Here is a 23,998-nt window from a genome sequence, read left to right on the forward strand (position 1 = left end):
TTTCATCAGCTCAACCTTCTCCTTGAAGCACTACAGTAGCTTCCGTAAATTTCGGCTGCCTGGGGAGCTGTTAGTTTTCCAAGTCACTTTGCAACAAGAGGCCCTTCAGCTGGGCAGTTTGAACACTCAGCTCATCCCCCAGTTGTGCCATTAAGAAAGTAATGAACTAGACCTTCGGGAGCCACAGATGCAGCACTTTCCCTGAGGTTTGTGAATTCAAACCAGGCAAAATGTGTCCAGCTCTGCCTGCTTTCTTTGAATAAAAGAGTAGACGTGGAATGCCTGCTGTGGCTCAGCGGGTTAAGGATCCAGCGCTGCCGTGAGCTGTGGCATAGGTCCCAGATGCGGCTTGGATCCAGCATTGCTGTGACTGTGGTTGTAGGCCGGTGGTAGCAGCTCCAGTTCGACCCCTAGCCTGGGAACTTTCATATGCGGCAGGTGCAGATGTTAAAAGAAAAAGGAAAAAAAGAGAAGAGTACAAGCCACTTGAGTCCTAAGTATGTTTTCAGGTCTCGTGGGTGTGGGGGTTTTCCGTGCACAATGCCACCTCAATGGCGCAGGTCTCATGTGTCATTTTGTGTCACTGAAAAGGCTCCCTAGCATCTGTATTACAGGCAGTGTTGTACGTGCTGCTCCACAGAGGTCTCTGCCCCCCACTGTCCCCGGGTCTGCTAACTTCCTGCTCATCCTTCAGGGCTCACGTCACAGTCCCCGCTCTGAAACGCCTTGTCCAGCCTCACGTCTGTGATCTACGTTCCCAACGCATCATCACACGTGAGAATTATTTTGAGCTTGGTGTCCCAGAGCACCTGGCCAGGTACTGGCCTGGCAAGTCGAGGCCTTGGATCAGTATTCACTGAGGCTGAGGTGAACGTAGGCATGCTCACTGGCCCACATCCTTAGCACGTTCATTGTATTTTTATCCCAAATCTTTAATGCCCAACGGTGTCTTCAGGGTCCACATTGAGTGGCTGCAAGAGAGTTACAGGTTGTCCCTTAGGCATTATTCCCAGACCGTGGGTGTAATTATATTATCTCGGACCAGAAAGGTTGCTTTGGGTTGCCTCTTCCTTGCCATCTGTCTCTGGCACCTTATCTAGGAAAAGGTAAAATTTGTGTCTGGGACAGGAACACAATTAGACCAGCTTGTGCTGCACCTGCTAGCATTTCATTGCTGGTCAGTTTCCTAAGGCCAGACTCTCGTTATGTTCTCCAGAAGCTGAAGCACCCTTTCAATAGCAGTAATTTGAGGCCTGACAGCTACCATTTATTGAACATTTACTATATTTCAGGTCCTGTGTTATCCCTTACTCATTTCTCAAACCTAATGAGGAAGGGACGCTATGACCATCCCTATTTTACAGAAAAGCAAATTTAGGCTTGCGAACATCCTGTAGCTTTTCTTCAGTTGGTGTAACCACTGAGTGGCAGAGCTAGGGTTTGGATCCAGGTCTCTGAATCCAAAAGTTCATGCACATTCTTTTCTCTGGTGCTACTCTAAGCAGGCCACAGACCTGCAATGTAAGAACACGGGGGCTTGTGGCCTGCTCCCAACTCTTGAGTACTCCTGAATTTCCAAGGGGAGACATTTATATCAGTCATTTAAACCATCCTACCTGGGAATGATCTACTTTTTTTTTTTTTAAAGGAAGCCTCAGCTTGTCAATCAATAAAAATAAATAGGGGAGTTCTCTTGGGATGTAGCACGTTAAGGATCCTGCATTGTCACCGCAGCGGCGTGGGTGGCTGCTGTGGCGTGGGTTCTGCCACATGCCGGCACAGCCAAAAAACTAAGTAAATAGGAACGACATTGTTTCAATTCCACCTGGAGTTTTTAGTCATTTCATAATGAAGTTACACGTAAAATCTGCACTTTCATTGGCCTGATGTCATGGGCATTTCTATTTTAAATGTTCTCTAAAGAAGACCCAGCCATATAGTTGGACGAGGGAAGCCAATATTATAAACTCAGCACTTGGAGGCGAATCTTTTCTCCTGCGCTCATCATTTAAACTCTTTGCAGTTGCCTAAAGAGTTTTAAAGTGTATGCAAGACATGGCAAATGAACTCCTGATACTACCTACTTAGTTCCAATTTATTCTTATGCCAACTTGCAGTTGACTGTTTCCTAGGCTTCCAGCTGCATGAATATACGAAGCAACAGAAACCCAGACGGATAAGCTATTCGTGGAGCACTGATGGGAGGTCGTCATCACGGAGAGTTAGAATCAAAATCAATCACATGATCCCTCATAAATCAAAGGCCACATTTATTGCTCACTCTTAGGACTGGTGCTTTGTGGCCTAATGATGGTGGAGAGGGAGGGAGTTAAGATCAAAAAGATAATATTCTGGTGTCATAAGAAGCTCCGTTTACCAACAGAGCTCTCCATGGAGCTAAGGGGCAGGCACTGGCATGAACACATTACCTACCACCTTTAAGTATACAACCCCCTTACTCTGTAGGAGTTATTATCTCCCCTTTACAGATGGAAAACTGAGGCTCCCGGGAGGTTCAGTGACTTGTCCTGGCCTTGTGTCTTGCCTAAGGCATGTTACATGCATATCTCAGTCTGTCCGGCTCTCAGTTTCCTGCAATTACTATTCCCCCGGGCTACTTCCTAAAGTGCCTCTTATTTGGCGAAGGAAATAATCAAATCTGGGGAAGGTTAAAAGAGATGCGCACAACCGAGAGCACGAAAGGGAACTCACTGGCATTGAGATCCTAGGAAGCGTCATCGGGGAGCTGACATTTGATTTAGCAAAAAAAAAAAAAAAGTGCTGGCGTGTGTGCCAGGTGGTCACAGCAATAGAAGGCGGAAGCTTCCAGAGGCATGAAATGGCAAAGCAGCTGTGTGGGGGAGGGAGAGGTGGGGGATGAGAATGAAACTGCAGGTTAGAGTTGAATGTGCTGCGTGAAGGGCACGTACATCTTACACGCAAAGCGATAGGGTCAGAGGCTGACCTAGAGAGGGCAGTCTGCAAAGGAAGGCGGAGGAGAGACACCAGAACATAAGGGCCTGGGTGCAACGCTTTCATCGAGAGATGGGGTGAGGAGTTCCCGTCGTGTCGCAGTGGTTAATGAATCCGACTAGGAACCATGAGGTTGCGGGTTCGATCCCTGGCCACGAGCTACGGTATAGGTTGCAGACGCGGCTCGGATCCCGCATTGCTGTGGCTCTGGCGTAGGCTGGCAGCTACAGCTCTGGTTAGACCCCTCGCCTGGGAATCTCCATATGCCATGGGAGCAGCCCTAGAAAAGGCAAAGAGACAAAAAAAACAAAACAAAAAAGAGATGGGGTGAAACCGGTCAAAGAGAGCCAATGAAAAAGGTGAGGGTGGGTGGACTAGACAGTACTTGCTGAGTGAATCCAAAGGTGAAGAAGAGGGCAGAGGAAAGAAAAATAAGAATGAATGTTTATGGAGTCTCTCCTGCATACTAGCTGCTGTGCTCAGCCTTAATTCAAGCTACCTCCTTGAAAGCCTGTAACAAGTCTATGGGGGCAGTCTTTTTATCATTCCCATTCTACAGATGAGAAAAGGGAGGCACAGATGATTCAGTAGCAGCTGGCAGATGGTGGACCATTTTAACATAGCCACTTTGACTGCATAGTCTTTGATGTTGACTACTGCATCCTGTGGCTCCCTGGATGAGTCTGAGGTTTCTGTTAACTGAGATAGGGGCTAGGGAAAGATGAAAAGGTACAGCTATTGCGATCTTTTTTTTTTTTTTGCACATTTTGAGTGTGAAGTTCCTATAGGATACCCAGGTGGGAGTATCTTGTTAAAGAATTGGAAAGAGAAAAATGAGCTAAGATAAAGGACGTATCGCTCTATAGACAATGGTTGATACCAAAGCATCACGTAAGCTTGCTCAGTGGAAGCATATAAACAAAAGCAGCAGAGTGACAGGCATGAAGGCTGTAAAGGCTACGTTCCCCTTGAAAATGAATACACACAAACATAGAACCTCCAAACAACACAAATCCCATAAACTCAAGTAGTATTTATTTCTGATTATGCCTTTTGTGACTTTTTGTTCTAGCGTGAGAAAGATTTATTTGCTTTGCTTCTCAAAGTCATTGCCTTATTTCAATGGTGAAGAATTGTTCTCCCCAAACTCTAGCTCCACAGAGCCCTGGGCTTCTCTAGAAAGTTATCATTACTGAGGCTCACAAATTTATCAAAATTGGACCTTCAAAGATCCACACTTCAGAATTATTGTGAATAAGTATGTTTTCAACAGGGAAGAACAATATTGTTCAAACTAGAAGCAAAATAGTTGGTTTGTTCCTTCCAAACTTGTCTCCTCCTCCTTCTGGTCTTTCTCCCAACCCCCCATCCCCTCCCTCTTGCTGCAAACTGCCTTTGCCTGCTGTTGTTCAGAAAGATGACAACAGAACAGTCGACCTGAGTGAAAGAATACACGGCACATACTCTAGCAATTTAGCTAAGACAGACACAGTACACTACTTCACTGCCAGCATTCCAGAGGGCAGTTGTCTGGGGATGGGTGTGAGTGTGGAGGGGAGGGGCTGGAGTGGAGGACAGGTGCTCACAGGGGCACTGCTAGCAAGCATTGTTTTCTCAATTTCCCAACAACAAGAAGAACTTCTCTCATAACCATCATCCAGCAAAAGGATAGAGTACTTCAAGGCATGACTACTTAAATGCTCTCTTTTTTTTTTTTTTAAACCATTTTTCCCCCTCTAAGGTGCATCCAGCATAGGAGACATGCATCTGTGGAACTGGCAAGACAGACAAGGGGCTTGAGAAGGGGCCTTTTTTTTTTTTTTTTTTTACACAGTCCAAAGTTTCCTGTGTCAAATCATCTCACCAAGAAAACTGATCAGGGTCAACGGCAGAATGTATAGAGCAGTGCAAAGGTTCCTATTGATTCTACCATATTTTATAAAATTATTTACATCCCTCTTTTTGGTCATGGCAAGGTCTATTGGCACAAACAGCACAGCCACAAAGTATTCTCTTGATTTTAATAACTCATCTTATATATATTTATATATATTTATATATCTGCTTATCTTCATTTCCTCAGCAAAAGGGGAAATAAAAATATTGATCTATAAAATAAGCTGATGATAACACAATGCCAAAAATAGCTTATGTTAAGTGCAAGGGGTGAAGCTTGAAAGCAAGCTAAATTGCAACAACATACTGATTTAACATTTTAAATACAAGACTTGCAATAAAATAATTCTTGAGATATGCTTCTCATTTTTAGTTTACTTTTTTTAAAAACTACTCTATATACACATATCCAGTTGTAACACTTGACAGTAGCATTATGGGGCATGATACGACTTTGGTACACATTGTATTTGATTTGAATGAGATTTGAATGAAACATGTCTGTAAATGATATGCCTTCCTCAGTTAGAACTCTGTACAGCCAGGTGACCAGCCACCTGATCCCCTATAATATTCCCACCAGAACCCCCAGAGTTTTCCCAGATCCACTGAAGACCTTAGGAGAAAGTGGGCTCACTGGATCCATATCGTGTTTCCTCTCTCTGTTCTCCTGGGTTCCACTGTCAGCTCCCCAAACGTGGAAAAAAACTGCTCCATTTCTTTCTGAAGCATGTCGTTTCTTTTCTCCGCATCTTCCTTTGCTCGCTCGGCATTTCGCATCTTGATTTCTATCATCGTGAACTTCTTCCTTTCTTGATCCAGTTCATCGTGGAGGCTCATCATCTCTGTTTCCAGAGTCAAGTTTCGCTGTTCTAAGCTACAAAGGGTGGGGGAGGGAATAAGAGATAAAGCAATTTATTCATTTGAAAGACAACAAAGATAAAAATATATTTTCTAAACTCTGTCTCTGCAATGCTTGGGAAATTGGAATGAGCCATTTCAAATCCATGAAGCAAGGTCCAGATATATCTATCTATCTATCTGTACATATGTGTCTATACATATGTATGTATGTTTTATATAGACATATAAATATATACTTTTTTCCTTTTTTACTAATTCCTAAAATGATTTACTCTCACTTTGATGTGATTCCCCAAGACCTCTCTTGGAAACGCTTCATTGCCAATTGATGGTGAAGGAATGAATTTTAGCACAAAGAAGCCAGGGATCACTGTCATGGAGCACAGAATGGCAGAAGCAGGAAGGAGTCCAAACCACAAAGCGTCCTGAATCATTAAATGTAAATCTGGCTTCATTAAGAAAAAGAGAGGGGGGAATCTGATCAAATTGGAAGGAAAAAAGGACAATCATATTTGCTTCCTATCAAAGGAAAAAGAATGATAGTGAAAATGTCACTGTTACAGACATGAAGTCCACTGCTACCAATGGAGGTACGGGGATGTCCTGAGTTCTATCTTATAAAATTGGTACCAAAAGTAGCCACTTTACATTAGCAAGAGAGGTAGAAATGACATGTGTTGCATAAGTAATTCATCTGACATTTTGTGATAATGGAGTCCAAGCAAGTAGCCTGTGATCTGCAGTTCTCACTGCCTTCCAAGTTAACATATCTTAAAATCTCTAGATTTATATTTCTACAGATTGATAGCTAGATTCTTTTGGATCAATGATAACGTTAGACAACTTCGTAAAAAACAGAGGGTTTTCTCCCACAATCGCTAAGTCCCAAAGCTGTTTATCACTTTCGTTGTTCAGGGAAACATATGTGTGGCTGGGCCACTTTGTTGTATAGCAGAAATTGAAAATCAACCATATTTTAAGAAAACTATATTTTAAGAAAAAATTTTAAAAATGCAGAAAAACAAAACAAAATACACTAATGCACTTGTATATATCACTCGTATATATATATATATAAATCTAATGGACTGAGTTGAAAACAGATGAAACCCCTCCCACTGCAAACACAGAGCAATACCAAAAACATATAGAAGAAAAATATTTTAAAAATACATAGCAATGTTAAAAGAAATAATAAAGCATCTTCAAGTATCAGAACCACGGAAGAAACTCAAATTTAGAACAGTAAGTGGAAGCACACAAGGGGTATTGGTCCTGGATAGAACCCCTAGAAGCTGCAACTAGGTTTTTATTTTTCACATAAGGGAAAGGAGATCTCCAGGGTAAGAGAGGCAGAGGGCTGACAGCAACTCAACTGAGAGCTTAGGACATCGATTGTCTTGATAAAAAGAGCCTACCAAAACTGCTCACAGGCCGAATGAAGTGATGCAACTGAATCAGAAGGGAAAGTAAACAAAGGAGAAAAACAGATCTGAGAAAAATTACCCAAATGCCTCACATGGTGAAAAAAAGATGAAAATATAACGTAAGGAAGAGAAGTTAACAGAGATGGAGAATGGACCAAGAAGGTCCAACATACTTTACGAAGGGTTGTAGAGAGGGAAAACCGAGAAAATGGGGGAGATGAAATTTACAACGGTGATGAATAAAAAATTCTCCAGAACTGAAAAAAAAAGTCTTCAAGTAATGAGACATAAAGTTTGACAGTTAATGGAAAATATATAGCAGGAAGTTATTAATCAAAATAATATTGATATAGCACTATTAGAGAATATTTTAGGCAAAAAGCACTATTAAAATGAAAAATGACCATTACTTAATGAAAAAAGGATTAAATCATCAGTAAGATAGAAACAATTTTGAACTTTCATTCATCTAGTGGTATAGCCTCTAGTTCTTTAATATAAAATACAACAAAATTATAAAGAGAAAGAGCTAAATCCACGAACATTAGGAAATGTTAAGATACCTTTCTCAGACACTGTATGTGCATCTGATAAAAGTTAGGAGCAATGCAAAAGATGTGGACGGCGTGATTAACAGACTTGGTCTGCTGGTCATGTACACACTGTCACACCAAAAATAATTCTCACCAGACCAGATAATGGATGTTATGCAAATGAACTTCTCTGACCACAATATGCTAGAGGTAGGAACTAACCGGGAAGGAGGGAGGGTCACCAAGTGTGTGTGTCTGGTGGATGATGTATCTACCATCTTTCATCCGTCCAACGTCAACACTCGTAGGGTACAGTTAAAAAGGAAGTGAAAGAGAAATGCGCTATTCTAAACAAGAATTTACTAGAACAGTTACTTCTTTCTTTCTTTTGTCTTTTGTCCTTTTAGGGCCACACCTGCAGCATATGGAGGTTCCCAGGCTAGGGGTCCAATTGGAGCTGTGGCTGCTGGCCTACCCCGCAGCCACAACAACGCAGGATCTGAGCCATGTCTTCGACCTCCACCACAGCTCATGGCAACGGCAGATCCTTAACCCGCTGAGTGAGGCCAGGGATCGAACCCGCATCCTCATGGATCCTAGCTGGGTTCATTACTGCTGGGCTACAAGGGGAACACCTCATTTTTCTTCTTACTTAAACCGCCTGTCACTCGCTTTATACAGGAAAATTCAAACCAAGTTTATGTTTCCAAGAAAGTAATTGTTCAATCTAACATTTATATATATATATATTTTTTTTGTCTTTTTCTTTTTTTTTTTGCCTTTTCTAGGGCCGCTCCCCGTGGCAAATGGAGGTTCTCAGGCCAGGGGTCAAATCGGAGCTATAGCCACTGGCCTACACCACAGCCACAGCAATGCCAGATCCGAGCAGCACCTGTGACCTACACCACAGCTCACGGCAACACGGGATCCTCAACCCACTGAGGGAGGCCAGGGACCGAATCCACAACCTCATGGTTCCTGGTCGGATTCGTTAACCACTGAGCCACAACAGGAACTCCGACATTTATATATATTAATGTATAAATATTTTTGTTTATATTTCACTTTACCATAGCTCTTAAAATACACATCTTTTGGCCTAATAATTGATAAATGGCTGGGAAACATATTAAGACATAGCTGACTTTATGCATAAAAAAGAAACCAGGCGGGTGGGGTTTGGAGCCACAGCAACAGTCAAAGAGGACAAAGCCTGATGTTCGAAAGCTACGAGGATCCTGAAACGCCCTCGCAGGAAGGGGCCCATCAAGGTACAGACTGCAGTTGGGACTGAGGCCCCTAGAGGGGTTACTGCAGGCTGACCTGAGCCTCAGGCCTCCTCCCGAGAGTGCAGTGTTCTCCCCCTACACGATGCTGGAAGGAGAATTTAAACACCATCAGTGGTGTCATTTCTGTGACTCTGGTGAAAACGCGGGGTGTGGTGAAGTTCAGATTTCCAGCACGTGGTAGAATTTGTGAGTCCTGGGCTCCCATCTCTGCACCCCTGCCTCTTGAGTCCACAGAACATCTGACAGTCGGGGGCCCTGTCCACACAGGACGCTCAGCCAATACCCCGTATCTTGCCGGGGTTGCTCCCCGGAGGTTGCTAAGCCAGCTTCCACTTTGGCCAGAGGACGGGAAGATATCAACGGATACCAACTCGGTTTCCGCACAACTGCTTCCTTATGAATCACAGCTAGGCCTCCCACGTCGGCTGCAGTCTCCCTCATCCACAGGAATACACGTCATGCCACTGCTTTTCTCAAAAGCCCCCTGGCGTCCAATCTCCGAGTGAAAGCCAAGGCTTAAGATGATCGCGAAGGCTCTGCGGCACCACTCCGAGCGCCTCGCCTGCCCCATCTCAGTGCATGTCCACGCGCTCTTCTCCCAGGCATCTGCACAGCTGCCTCTTGAACCTCCTGTGCGGCCTTGCACCCCGAGTGACCCCTCACCCACCCTGCTCACCCTCTTCCCTGCTTTTGTCTCCTACTGAGCATGGGACCTATAAGACGCATTGATCTGTCTCCTCCGGGGGATTGGAAGCGTGCTCCACGAGGGCTGAGTGTGTGGCTGTTTCATCCACTGCTGCATCCTCCGGGCCCGGAACTGCGCCTGGCAGAGTGCAGACACTCACTCAAGCAGTCGGCCGCGGAAAGAATGAACAACAGAGATCTGTTCGCTTCTCCGGCTTTTCTGGACCCTCCCTTTGTCCTCCTCCTGTGATAACAAGCCTCCCTGTTTGCCCCTTACCCCCTCATGCTCCTCTCCCCAGCCCTCTAACCCAAACCCCCACATTTACCAATGACAGGAAACTGCACTAGGAGCACCTGCTCTGTGCCAGAGACAACGTGCAATGATTCGAGGTAGAGGCTCCTAGAATTGAAACTTCTCACGTTAGGAAGCTGAGTTAGGCAGTGAGAGACAAACACCAGAGGCTATTACTTATACGTGGAATCCAAAAAAAAAAAAAAAAGCTACAAATGAACTTAATTGCAGCACAGAAACAAACTCACAGACCTGGAAAAACTTCTGGTTACCAAAAGGGAGGAGTGGCAGGATGTGGGGGTGGGGTGGGGTAGACGGGGTTTGGGATAGAAATGTTCTAATATTAGGTTGTGATAATGGTTGTACAGCTATAAATACAGTAAAATTTTTTGAAATTTTTTTTTTTTTGTAAAAGGAAGGTGAGATTTGCAAAGATGAAGGGAGCTTGCCCTAAATACCGCAGCTTACCCCTGGTGAAGCTAAGACTTGAACCCGGGTCTCTGGCTCCGGAGTCAGCGTGTTCAAGCCTCGGGGGGCGCCGGTACCCCAGCAGGAGGCTGTCGCACCCTCGCCGGCCGCTGCCAGGCTCGGATGCTCCTTACCTCTTTATCCTGGACTCGTACTCGATCTTCTGTTTGGTCATTTCCTGTTTCAGGCTGGACACTAAACTGTGCAGGGCACTGTGGGTGCTGGTATTGTTGGCAACGAATGTCTCACTGTTGTCACTGCTGCTGGTGGCACGACTGCTTCGACCGCCCACGCTCCTGCGGTCGCTTTTGTTTTCATAGTCCCCGGGCTGGGCAAGGTCGTCCTGCGGGGGCCCATCCAAAACAGGGTCCTCAAAGGTCCCCCCGTAGAAGTCCTGCTCCGGGCAGGTGGTGGTGGAGGAGCGGCAGGAGGTGGAGTTCTCGGGGAGGGAGATCTCGCAGGAGGAAGTGGACCAGGTGGCGCTGTCGACGCTCTGCTTGTCGTCGAGGCTCACTGCTGAGAACTGCTGGTGGACGTTATCGTAGGTGGAGAGCCTGTTGTGCTGGCCCGACTCTCCTGCCTGCTCCTTCTGCTTGTTGTCTCTCAGGGTCACATAGCCATTGGGCAGCCAGCTCATGCTGCGACCGTTCGCCGGGTTCCCAAGGGCATCGGTGTTCAGAAGGCCCAGACGCACCGTTCCGTTCTGCACACTGTGGGTGCCCATTTTGGTTCCGGACCCCTTCAGGGAGGAGGTCCTTCTGGCCTGTAAGCTGCCATTGGGCGTGGTCTGGGCTTTCTCCAGTCCTTCCGTGTGACTGCTGCTGAAGGACCCGTTGGTGACTATGCCACTGCCCTTATTGAAGGCGGGATTCTTTTTGACCATGAGAGGGGGGCTCCTGGAGACATCCAGCTTGTGAAGGCTGTTCCTTGGGCTGCTGGTTTTGCTGCCGGATGGAGCTGTGGGGGACCCATTATCCACGCTGCTTCTCTGGGGGGACTCGGACTTGTCCCAGGAGCACCGCCTTCCAGGACTGTCCTTGGTGGAGGTGTTCTCCTTGCTCTGTAGCTGACCCATGGCGGCCTTCTTCTGCAGGTCGTTGTTGTGGCTGCTCACTCCATCCTGGGGCTTGCCGTGCAGCTCTGCGTCTTTGGGGAAGAGGTGATCATGCTCGCTAATCATCACTGACATCAACTGCTGGACCACCACAGTGCCTACAATTGCACAGAAAGCACAGTGGCATAAGCGAAACAGTTTTCCTTTATTTCCTTCCTTTCCCTTTCTTTCTTTTCTTTTCTTTCCTTCCTTCCTTCCTTCCTTCCTTCCTTCCTTCCTTCCTTCCTTCCTTTCTTTCTTTCTTTCTTTCTTTCTTCCTTTCTTTCTCTCCCTCTCTCTTTCTCTCTCTCTCTCTTTCTTACTGGCTGCACCTGTGGTGTGTGGAAGTTCCCAGGCTAGGGGTTGAATTAGAGCTGCAGCTGCCAGCCTACGCTGCAGCCACAGCAATGCCAGATCCCAGCCACATATGTGTCCTAGACTGCAGAATTATATTAGCAGGGCCAATTTATATTCCTAAGGATGACAAGAGCAATAGCTCTTGAACATTTAACGTGTGCCACGAATGGGACTGCTTTATTTTTGTCAGTTTAGTTGGAATTTAAAACAAATCTATGAATAGATACTGTTATTATCTCTGTCTCATAAAGGTTAAGTAACTTGATCAAGGTCACAAAGCTCTTAAGGAGAAGACACAGGGCTCGAACCCAGAATTAGCTAGTTTCAAAGACTAGGCTCTTAGGTGTCATACATTTCTTACAAGTCTGACAGTTAATTATGAAAAATTATTTCTTTGAGGAGGTCGCTGTGACTTCTCATCTGAAAACTGCATCAAACCATCAAGACATTCAAGTGGTGTCTCAAAGTAGAACCCTGCATAATATCTAGTGGGTATATAGTCCGTCTTTATAATACAGCAAGACAAAGCAGTTCCATACAACTTTTGCTCAGGAATCAAAAGCTTCAGGGCATTTTAAGTGATATCAGCAAAAATGATGTAACAAAGATGTACAAGAATCCTCTCCTCCATAAAAGAAACTGACAAAAATGTTATGAATCAACATTTTCAGAAATTTGGAAATTTAACTAAAGGCTTGCTGTAATTTAGAGACTGCTTATTCAAGAAAAATCATCGAATCCTGGTAAAAAACAGCAAGGGCTGTGGTATTTTAACTCACCTCATTCCCCTTCTCCTCTCCCTAGCTCTGTAGTAGCCTTGAAAACCAACAGCCCACAATCACAGTGGGAACCAGTGGTTGGGCAGCCGCTGGATGGGAAAGGCAGGGGTGGAATGCCTTCAGAGCCCTGTTCCCAAAGAACTGTCATTTTTGACTTGTATATTAGCTCCCTGCAAGGCCCCACTCAAGAGGCTCGTCTTCATTTTATCTGACTAGGAATTTGACCAGTGTGAGCAGCATTTTTCTCAGGGACAGTTGTCAAAAATAATTCTCTTTCATTTAAAACCACGGCTGCCTGAAGTAAGTGAAGACAAATAAGAGGCCAACCGAAAAGCTTAGAAGAAAATCTGAGAAATGAGATTTCTATAGGATGTGTTGGAAAGCTCTGTTATCTTCTGGGGAATCTAGAAGATTACATGCATGTTTAGGGTTCTGTGCAAACCCAGGGCTGTGTGCATACTCAGGAAAGAATGAGAGGTCTCCAGGCTCTCACCTCTGACTGGTCTCAAGGCTCTGCACATGCAGGATCTGAAGGCGAACTCAGAGTTGTAACCTGCTTGGCTGAGCATCAAATGTTTGCCCCAACATGCTCACAGAGCCCCTTGGTAAAGCATGGGAGACTTTGTGGGCTTTAGTCTTTTAATCTTTGTTCAATCTGTAGCTGACAATTCAATAAGCCAAGCCGAGTCTTCAGTGGCCACACGTGGCAAATAATATAAACTTTAGAGAATTAGCTCAGAAAAGTCACTAAACAAACAACAATGAATAGCAATAACAAAGGGAGGGTGAGAATTTTACATACAGAGTTCCCACATTTTTATATTTATAAAAATACCAGTTTTCAAAAAATAATGAGACAGGTAAAAAAAAAAAATGGCCCACATACAGGAAACAACAACAACAACAACTAAAACAGACTCTAAGGTAACCCAGACACCGTACTCACTGGACAAAGACTTGAGCGATTTTAAATGTTTTCTAATAAATAAAGGAAACCACACCACATCTAAAGAAACCAAGGGAATGTGAGAGGAATGGCTCCCCAGATACCAATAAAGAGACTGAAAGTATAGAAAAGAATCAAATAGACATTCTGGAGTTGAAAGTTATAAGAACCAAAAAGAAAAACAAATAAGTAGGGGAGCTCAACAACAGACCTAAGCAGACAGATGAAAGAATCTGCATACCTGAAGCGATGTCCCTTGTGGTTACCTAGTCTGAGGAACAGCAAAGAAAAGGAATGAAGACAAAGGAAGAGAGCCGTGGGACACCATCAAGCTCATCAGCACAGGTGTAACGGTGTCCCAGAAGGACAGGAGGAAGAGAAATGAGCAGACGGAATATTCGAAGAAATAGCTGCTGAAATTTGATGGAAGACATGCCTCTACACATTCCAGAAGCTCATCAAATTCCAAGCAGGACAAATGCAAAAGGATCCACACCAAAACCCATCATAGTCAAACTGTCTTAAACCAAAGACAAAGAGAGAAGGTTTGTGAGCAGTAAGAGAGAAGCAACTCATGTACGAGGGATCCTCAGTAAGATTAACAGCTGATTTTTCATCATGTCTCATTGACAGAAGGTAGGGGAAGAAATTTTCCAAATACTGGAAGAAAGAGAGTGAAGCAAGAGTTCTATATCCAGACAGCTTATGCTTCAAAAAATGAGTACAAAATAAGACATTCCTAGTTAAAGAAAAACTGGGGAGTTCCCGTTGCGGCACAGTGGAAGTGATTCTGACTAGTACCCATGAGGACGCAGGTTTGATCCCCAGCCTCGCTTAGCAGGTTAAAGACTCGGCATTGCGGTGAGCTGTGGTATAGGTCACAGACGCAGCTCGATTCCCATGTTGCTATGGCTCTGGTGTAGGCCAGCAGCTGTAGCTCTGTTTCAACCCCTAGCCTGGGAACTTCCATACACCACAGGCGCTGCCCCTAAAAAGACAAAAAAAAAAAAGAAAAGAAAACCTGCTCTACAAGAAACATCAGTGCTTCGAGGCATTTTTAAAGACACAGACTTTCAAGAAAGAAAACGATTCTCTCACTCAGATGAAAAAGTATGGTTCTCATTTGAGCCTCATATTTTTACAAATTATTATAAAGTATGAATTACAAACCAACACCTGACAAGTTTCAGACCATAAAAATAACTCAGATAACAATGAGTAGAAAGGTTAATCTATCACAAAGAGCAGTAATACACTTTGAAAAAAATCAGTGTAATTATCAGGTTTTATGGCATATTCGCTGAAATCTCACAATATATTTTCACATACTCCTCACTGACTTACTAGTTGGGTTGCCCCCATCCCTTAGCACATGGCACCACCATTAATTAGGCTTCTAAATTAGTCTCGCAACTTTGGGTGTTCCAAGCCTCTAAGCATCTTTTTACGTATTACTTTTATTCATGTACTCGCAATAAAACAGTATCGGCTCATGCAAGCACTAATCATCCTTGCTTTGGTGGTGTGCTATTTCTATCCTGTTGATGAAAATTCCTAGGAGTCGTCCCTGGTAAGTACAGGGAAAGATTTTTAGTTAGTAAATGTAATCTTGTTTAAAACACTTAAATATTTGGTGAAAAAAATGATGACACGTGCTTCTGACAATGCAGATTTCTGCTGAAACAGCTGCCAAGTAGCTGCGAGGATGATGCTCATTAGCTTAAAGCAACACCTGGGCAAGAACTGACTCTGAATATTACTCAAAGTCAAATTTTGTGTAGTAAAAAATGTGTTATAGCCGTCTATATCCTGTGCACTTCTGTAATGATTCAAATCTTCTAACCTATTTAGATCAAGAATCTGCAATGTGTCAGGTCCGATCCTTCCCAGCACTGGTCAAACATTAATATTCATACAAAAGTATCTGCAGATTCTGTTAAAATTGTAGGTACTGGGTGGAGAATGAGATTTTGCATTTCTAACCAGCCCCTGGATGACACCGATGAATACAGAATATGCAAGCAATGGTGTCACCTGTTAGCTGCAGAATTTTAGGACCTGCTGCAGACCTTCTGAGTCAGAACTTGCATTTCAACAGTATCTCCAGGTAATTCCTGCGTGTGTTAGAGTTTCAGAAACTCTGCTATGTGGAGATGCTTCACTTACATCTTCTAAATTAAGTGTCTCAGAAGGCTGGGAGGTAGGATATAACATTTTTCAGATGAGAACATTGAGGTTCAGAGAGGTTCAGTCTTGCCCAGGGCCACACCGATGATAAGTGACCAGGTTGAAATGTGCTACTTTCTCTGCTCATTCCAAGTCATGCATGTGTCCTACCACATTTCAGCTGCTGGATTTAAAACTGTAATGTTAAGTAAACTTGCCGTTGTTCTAAATAAGAACAAAAATAAAAGACAACCATGAATCATCATTGGTTTTGACCGAGTCGTGGAAGGAAAAAGACTGAATGAAATTAATGGTATTATTTTTATTTTTTCACTTCCTTTGCTTTTTAGGGCTGCACCAGTGGCATATGGAGTCTCTTAGGCTAGGGGTCGAATTAGAGCTTCAGCTGACGACCTACGCCACAGCCCCAGCAGCAAGGGATCTGAGCTGCAGCTGTGACCTACACCACAGCTCATGGCAACACTGGATCCTTAACCCACGGAGTGAGGCCAGGGATCGAACCCATGTCCTCATGGATGCTAGCCAGGTTCATTACCACTGAGCCATGATGGGAACTTCAATGGTATTATTTATCCATCTGTTCTCTCTCAGTAACCTCCGAATTTGTCATCCTATTTTCAATGTATGTAGCAGTGAATCTGAAGAAAAGATTTTGGCATCATTAAAATGACTTGTCAATATTGTTATCATCATGTACTGGGTTTGAAGACATAGGTACTTAGTTCTGTTTCACTATTTGCCAATATGACAGACACACTTTCAAATGTTAGCAGCCTCTACTGCATATGACTCTGTCTAGTACTTTGGGAAAATGGAGGTTTTCTCTATCACTGGAATATTAAAATTTGAAACATCACTGTTTTTTTTTTTAAATCAAAGTTGCAAACCATGGAGGGCATTTAATTAATTGAAGGTCTGCATGATAAGTCTATGGAGAGCTATGCCAATTGTACCTGCCACATGGTAGAGTGAGTTTCAGGACTCTAGAGATTTAGAAATATCTTCCTTGTACCTTGGGAGGCTTTGCTTTCATCTATCTATTCTCCAGAATAATAAATGACGATCATTCCTTGTGAAGGGACTTGCTTTCAATTTTCACAGTCATTGAGGGCAGTCTAGCCTGGTAGTCGTGATGATGCGTGTGTCGTGATATGCACTTAATTTTTTTTCCTTCTTATTCCTTCCTCTCTGTCATTCTCCCCCTTAGCCTGCTAATGAGAAACATGAAGCCCAGATAAGGAGGTCGGAGTGGTTATGATTTACCCGAGCATCCTGAAGGGTCCAAGCAGATTCGGGAATCCCACTGGCCTCCATGTTCCAGCAATTCCCCCAGGCTCATACAATTTTATACAGGTGGAATTCAAATATCCCATTTGGGACACTTTTCTTCATAAGAAATGGGTAAGAATTCTTTTCCTTTGAAGTAGGATACCTAGGCACTTTAAAATATATGTATATATATAAGGATATATATATGTATATATAAAGATATATATATGTATATATGGTAGCATTCTTTGAAATGTGGAAGTGATTTGCATTTTTTTGCAATAATTACCTTCTACATGTCTCATTTTACACATGCACAAGGCATCTGTAAGGGATATGATAAATTTTGACAAATGATAGTCCTGGAAACACTACCTAATCACGATATAAATAATTCTCATTTACCCCTCTGTAACCAGTCCCCAATGCTCTGTTTTCTGCCTCTATGTTTTTTTCTTTTCTATAATTTCATATGAATTCAGTTATCCAGTATGAAGTCTTTTGTGTCTAGGCATTATCCACATAGCATAACGCTTTTGTCATTTATTCATATTGTGTCCATGTTATCAGGAGTTCACTCTTTTTGTTACTGAGCAGTTTTGATTTTATGTATATACCCTCATGTGTTTCCTAGTCAACAGCTCAGGAACAATCAGTCAGTCTTCAGACTGGAGCTGTTATGAAGAAAGCTGACATAAACTTCGACTCTAAGTCTTGGGGGAACGTATGTTTTCTTTTTTCTTGGGTAAATACTGAGCACACTGCTCTGTTGGGTCTTAGGGTTTGTGAACAGTTAAGTTTATAGGAATTTGCCTAACGCTTGCAAAATGGCTCTGACATTTCGTACTTTTACCAGCCAAACGTAGTATTTTCAGTCTTAATTTTCACTTTGTAGGGTATATGTAGTGGTAGCTCATTATTAATAGTTTAAGTTTGCATTTACTTAATGCCTAAAGACGTCACTTTTCTATGCTATTTATTTTTCTCTGATTAATTTTTTTTTTTTTTTTGCCTTTCCTAGGGCTGCTCCCGCAACATATGGAGGTTTCCCAGGCTAGGGGTCTAATCAGAGCTGTAGTCACCGGCCTACGCCAGAGCCACAGCAATGGGGGATCCGAGCCACGTCTGCGACCTACACCACAGCTCATGGCAACGCCGAATCCTTAACCCACTGAGCAAGGCCAGGGATCGAACCCACAACCTCATGGTTCCTAGTCGGATTCATTAACCACTGCGCCATGACGGGAACTCCTCTGATGAAATTTCTAACTCAAATCTTTCATTGATTTTCATGGCGTTCATTGTCTTATTATGTTGTATTAGTTCTTTATACATTATTAAAACAAGTTATTTAATCATATATTTGACTTGACAATCATTACCAGTCATGTCTGGGTTTTTCTATTAGTTACTTTTTCACCTCATTATGGTTCATGTTTTTTCTGATTATTTGCATGCCTGGTAGTTTTCAACTGAATGGAAGATATTTTAAGCTTCACACCACTTTTTATTTTATGGTCATGCCTGTGGCATGCAGAAGTTCCCGGGGCCAGGGATTGAACCTGAGCCCCAGCAATGACAATGGCAGAGCCTTAACCCCTAGGCCACCAGGGAACTCCTATTTTAAAGTTTTATTAAATTTTGAAAAAATGTCTTTAAATTGTGCTGGCATACAGTTAGGTATTTGAATATAACGTGAATTTTTTTATACTTATAGGTTTTATTTTGATCCATGTCCTTTTGAATTGCATACATGGTTTTTAATAAGAAATCTTTAGAGTTGGTTTTTAACAGTTTCAGGTTCCATCGACAAGCCAATAGTGACACATTATTATTACTATTAACTAAAATCACTCTTGGAGAGATCTAGGTTTTGCAAATGCATAATATCATGCATCCACCGATACAATATCATATAGAATAGTTTCATGGCCCTAAACATCCTTTGTTCTCCAGCTATTCCTCCATCTTTTCCTTCCCAAACCGCTACTGGATCAGTGGGATTTCTTTTAAAAACTTTGTAGGGATTGATCCGTGATTTTTAACATTATTACCAAGGTCATACCCTTCTGAGGACTCTACACCGTGCCTCCGTGTCAGAATTGTAGGAATAACACAATTTTTTCAAGCTTGGTGTGAAGCCCAGGAATGGCGACTGATTGATTTCTAGCACTTTCCCCCAGAAAGCAGTGAAGTGGCCTCTCGTGCAAGCATAACCAATTCTCTGGCGAAGCCTTGGGGGAGACCCTCTGCAGACCTCCGAACAGTCTCTACGTCGAGCTCTCTTTGCTGCTGCTTCCTTGGGTTTTCCATACTCTAGTCTTACCCCTTCAGCTTAGCAAGACCCGAGCATCAATGCTACCACTGATGACCACAGGTAAGAAAGGTACTCGAGCAAGAGGCCTACTGGTCATAGACAGAAATAAGAGTTCATTGTGGAAAAGCATTTGAGGCATTTTATAATGTCGAAAACAAGATTTTGTTTTATGTTCCGACACCAGGAAAATAAGCCACATCATCTTACAGAGGACCATGTGTTCTGCCTTTTAAAATCAAATCAAGCCAGAATTAATAACAATAAAATAGAAACGATTTGAATTTTCTTAAAAAGGCACTGGACTCAAAAGGTGAATTAGATTTTTCCAGTTTTCGCATGATACTTTACAGATGACTTATGAAAGTTCCATTTATTCTTATAAAACTACTGAAACAATTAGTAAGTTACGTTTAGTAAACTCCCCCCCCCCAAAAAAAAATCCTTGACTCCCAAAGAGAAGATTTTGCATTTGAAAAAGTTGAGTCCATAAATGGCATTATTACAGAGTCACTTATTTCCCTAGTTTCCTCACAGGAGAATAAGTTTAGGGCATCCCAGAGACAGTTGACTGCTCTTTTGATGAGGGGGTGAGATAGGCGTTTACTCACCCTCCATAATGGTCAAAGGATCTTCCACTTTGGGGCGCAGGATATTAGGGCCAAAGACAGTGGCCAAGTTCTGCACACTCATTTTGTTAATTCCTGAATAGGACTGTACTTCATCCAAGAACCTGTGGGGAAAAAGAATATGAACAAAGCATAATGGAATCAAACTGGTCAGTGGGAGAAAATGGGTTATTGGGAAATTTATGAACTGGAGTATGTTCCAAGATGATTATGGACACATAATGATTTAAAAATGCAAACATCTCAGGGAAATGTGCAGAATATATATTGCAAATTATTAAGGATCAAACTCGTATGATGTTACATCAAATATCTGCTCTGGCCTGGCTTGGCGTGGTTTCCCCAGTCAGTCACAGGAACCAGCGAATCTGGATAATGCTAATGTGACCCTGAGACTAAAGGATATGGACTTCTTGGAGTTCCCTGGTCCCCTAGTGGATTAAGGATCTGGCATTGTCACTGCTGTGGCATGGGTTTGATCCCTGACCCTGGCCCTGGCCCAGGCCCAGGAATTTTTTGCAGGTTGCAGTCATGGTCAAAAAAAAAAAAGAATATGGATTTCTTTCCAATCTTTAAATAAGGTATTAAATTTATAAACATACTTAATTCAAGAACTACAAATAATACCATATGGTACAATCTCTTATTTCAGAAAAGAGGAATAAACCCTCTTTGTGGAGTAATTCATGAGTTTCATATTTATAGTCTATTAAAAAATGAGATCAAATATGGTTTAAATTAAAACAGATCTACTGATATGAAAAACTGCAAGCACAAAACTGGTTTTAATTTGTTAGGTGCTAAAGAATAAGAGGCACGAAATCACCCTTTCTTCAAACAATTTTAGTAGGAAGGCTTGTTTTTATAATATGTCAAGCTTGTGTTCATTCCCTATTCTGTCTTCATTTCTACAAGAACTTCTATCATTTTCCTTCCTTCCTTCCTCCCTCTGCTTTTTAGGGCCATACCAGTGGCATATGGAAGTTCTCAGGCTAGTGGTTGAATCGAAGCTGCAGCTGCCAACCTATGCCACAGCCCCAGCAACATGGGATCCAAGCCACATCTATGACCTACACCACAGCTCGTGGCAACACCAGATCCTTAACCCACTGAGGGAGGCCAGGGATTGAACCCGCATCCTCATGGATACTAGTTGGGTTCATTCATTACTGCTGAGCCACAACAGAAACTCCAAGAACTTCTATTATTTCTTGGCTTACTAATTGTACTAATGCCACAAAGAAGCGATAAATTTTTTTTTAAACCTACCTTATGTATTATTTAAAGTAATGTGTTTCATTACGTGGGTCATTTTGCTAACTTATTAAATTCTCCAAGCATCTCTGTGAGATAAATACTATTACCATCTCCATTTTACAGGTGAGACGCATGAGGCACCAGAGAGGCTGAGAATCTTCTCCAAGGACACCGGGTTCAGAAGTGGCAGAGCTGAGATTTGAACCGATGTGCTCGCCTAGATCTGGTGCCTTTTATACCATGATTTTTTAAAAAAAGTACCTATTTCCATGTGTTCACTACTGTTATGTAGCCCAAATTACAGCAAAACTGAAGGGCAAAAAGTCAAAGTACCATTTATTATTTGAAATAGCTGAAATTAAAAGTTTGCTTAAATGTTTTAAGAGAAGTTAAGTTTTTCTTTTCTTTTTTTTTTTTTGCCATTTCTTGGGCCGCTCCCACGGCATATGGAGTTTCCCAGGCTAGGGGTCGAATCGGAGCTGTAGCCACCGGCCTATGCCAGAGCCACAGCAACACGGGATCCGAGCCGCGTCTGTAACCTACACCACAGCTCACGGCAACGCCGGATCGTTAACCCACTGAGCAAGGGCAGGGACCGAACCCGCAACCTCATGGTTCCTAGTCGGATTCGTGAACCACTGCGCCACGACGGGAACTCCCAAAGTACCATTTATTATTTGAAATAGCTGAAATTAAAAGTCTGCTTAAATGTTTTAAGAGAAGTTAAGTTTTTCTATTGCGGAGATAAAGTCTTGCAATACTGGCCTCAAAAAAGCCTTTCCCCTTTTACTTAAGGAGACTGTCACCCTTTTCTCATCCACTGTAGCAGCCTGAATTAATTCAAAATCTTAGGATGGAACCCTTACATATTAATGTGTCTTTCTTATCAGTGAAATTATTCCTTACTTTTTCAACTCTGAAACCTAAGGTCTTGTTTGCTTTCTGAGCATAACCGTCACCAGAGAAAGCTCCAGCAGGAGGTTCTGGAGTTCTTCCTCCACTACAGTTGATATAAACTCCTCAGTATCTGGCGTCAGTCTTAAACGCCATAGCTCCTGGTCAGCTGAACATTTACTGAATCATGACACTAAAAACACATGTAAATTGATGCACTGCACTCAATTAAAAATTTGAGTTTTGGAGTTCCCTGGTAGCCCAGTGGTTAAGGATTTGGCATTGTCACCACTGTGACTCAGGTTTGATTCCTGGCCCAGAAACTTACGCATGACCGGGGCACAGCCAAAAAAAAAAGAAAAAAAAAATTGGTATTTCATTTAAAAATGGACTGGGAGGGAGTTCCCGTCGTGGTCCAATGGAAATGAATCCGGCTGGGAACCATGAGCTTGCAGGTTTGATTCCTGGCTTCGCTCAGTGGGTTTAGGATCTGGCGTTGGCATGAGCTATGGTGTAGGTCACAGATGTGGCTCAGATCTGGTGTTGCTGTGGCTGTGGGATAGGCTGGCAGCTGTAGCTCTGATTAGACCCCTAGTCTGGGAACCTCCATATGCCACAGGTGCGGCCCTAAAAGGACAAAAGACAAAATGAATGAATGAATAAATAAATACATAAATGGACTGGGAAACTATCATTTAAGATGCCTTACAGTGATTTGTTGTGCCAATCAATAGTCTCTCTGTTTAAATTTAATATGTTTCCATTGTACATACCTAATCTCTTGAAAGGGGGTAGAGACATGGGAGAGACCATCCCTGGCCTTGAGTCAAACAGGGTCACTGACAACGAACTTTACCAGACATGACTAGTCTGTTCTAGCAGACTTGAGTTACAGTGTTTTTTCTATGTTTTTTCAGTTTTTTGGGGTCTTGAGAGAAATGGGAAAAATTAATTATTAATACTCATTTTATTAATAACATAATCATGAATACTCACAATTTAATAATTAAAATATTCTTATGAATACTAATCAATCATCATTTAAAGATATGCTTTTATTTTTAAAACGGTTGTATCAAATGTGTGTTTTCACTACCCTTTTATCCAACAGGGACCCTTAGACTCAAAGAGGACAAGAAAACTGCGTGGACAGAGAAGGAGTCAGTGGTGGAATCTGGACTCGTCTTTCTCATGCCAGCTCCTCCTGTTCAAGCGTGGTACATGATACATGTACAAATGACTTTGACGGAAGTTCGAAGCAACATATCTTCAATATGTAGAGGCCAGAGGGACTTCAAAAACAGCAAATTCCTAAACCGAGCAACACGAGTGCTCAGAGAAACTTTCAACATCGCCTCGTCCAACCTCTTCTATAAAGGCCAACACTGGAGTGCAGAGCAGTTCAGTGATTTTTATTCACTGTCAAAAGTAAATTAGTGTCAGGTTGCGCATGGTCTTTTAAAATTCAGTTTCGTCTTGAGAAGAATTCTTACCTGCAGATATACTTGAGGAGGTTGTAATTGACCGCTGGCAAACTCTTCACCTGCTTTGCTAATTCCTTAACACCCTGTGTGTAAAGAAGAAAATAAATGTTATCCAAGTGTTGGCCCTGAATTAAAGCACATGGAAAATGGGCATACAGGGTTTTTTAATTAATTTTGCCTATTACGAGTGAAGGATCCTGTCCTGAAAACTTGTCCCTATCCCAGCATTTCAGAAATATTTTCGAAGATGTGAAAGCATTTTGATATCTCTGTAAGTACTAATGTGGAGAAATAGATTTAAGTGAAGCCCTTTAAACGTTTTTTTTTTTCTTTTTAGGGCCATACCCACAGCATGTGGAAGAT

The 23,998-nt window shown here is 42.6% G+C and overlaps 1 protein-coding gene across 8 annotated transcripts in view; it reads right to left on the reverse strand.

Moving 5' to 3' along the window:
- Positions 1-3,986: 3,986 nt before the first annotated feature.
- ARHGAP24 (Rho GTPase activating protein 24) overlaps positions 3,987-23,998 on the reverse strand; it is a 476,741-nt gene continuing 456,729 nt past the window's right edge. For all 8 annotated transcript variants that reach the window (XM_047799568.1, XM_047799564.1, XM_047799566.1 and 5 more), the window contains 4 exons: positions 23,645-23,718; positions 19,983-20,104; positions 10,561-11,638; positions 3,987-5,746 (listed from right to left, as the gene is read on the reverse strand). In XM_047799568.1, the coding sequence (XP_047655524.1) occupies positions 5,503-5,746; positions 10,561-11,638; positions 19,983-20,104; positions 23,645-23,718 (1,518 nt within the window). In that variant the 3' untranslated portion in view covers positions 3,987-5,502. The remainder of the gene's footprint in view (positions 5,747-10,560; positions 11,639-19,982; positions 20,105-23,644; positions 23,719-23,998) is intronic.

The sequence above is a fragment of the Phacochoerus africanus genome, chromosome 10 (assembly GCF_016906955.1).
Source record: "Phacochoerus africanus isolate WHEZ1 chromosome 10, ROS_Pafr_v1, whole genome shotgun sequence".
Taxonomy (NCBI): Eukaryota; Metazoa; Chordata; class Mammalia; order Artiodactyla; family Suidae; genus Phacochoerus; species Phacochoerus africanus.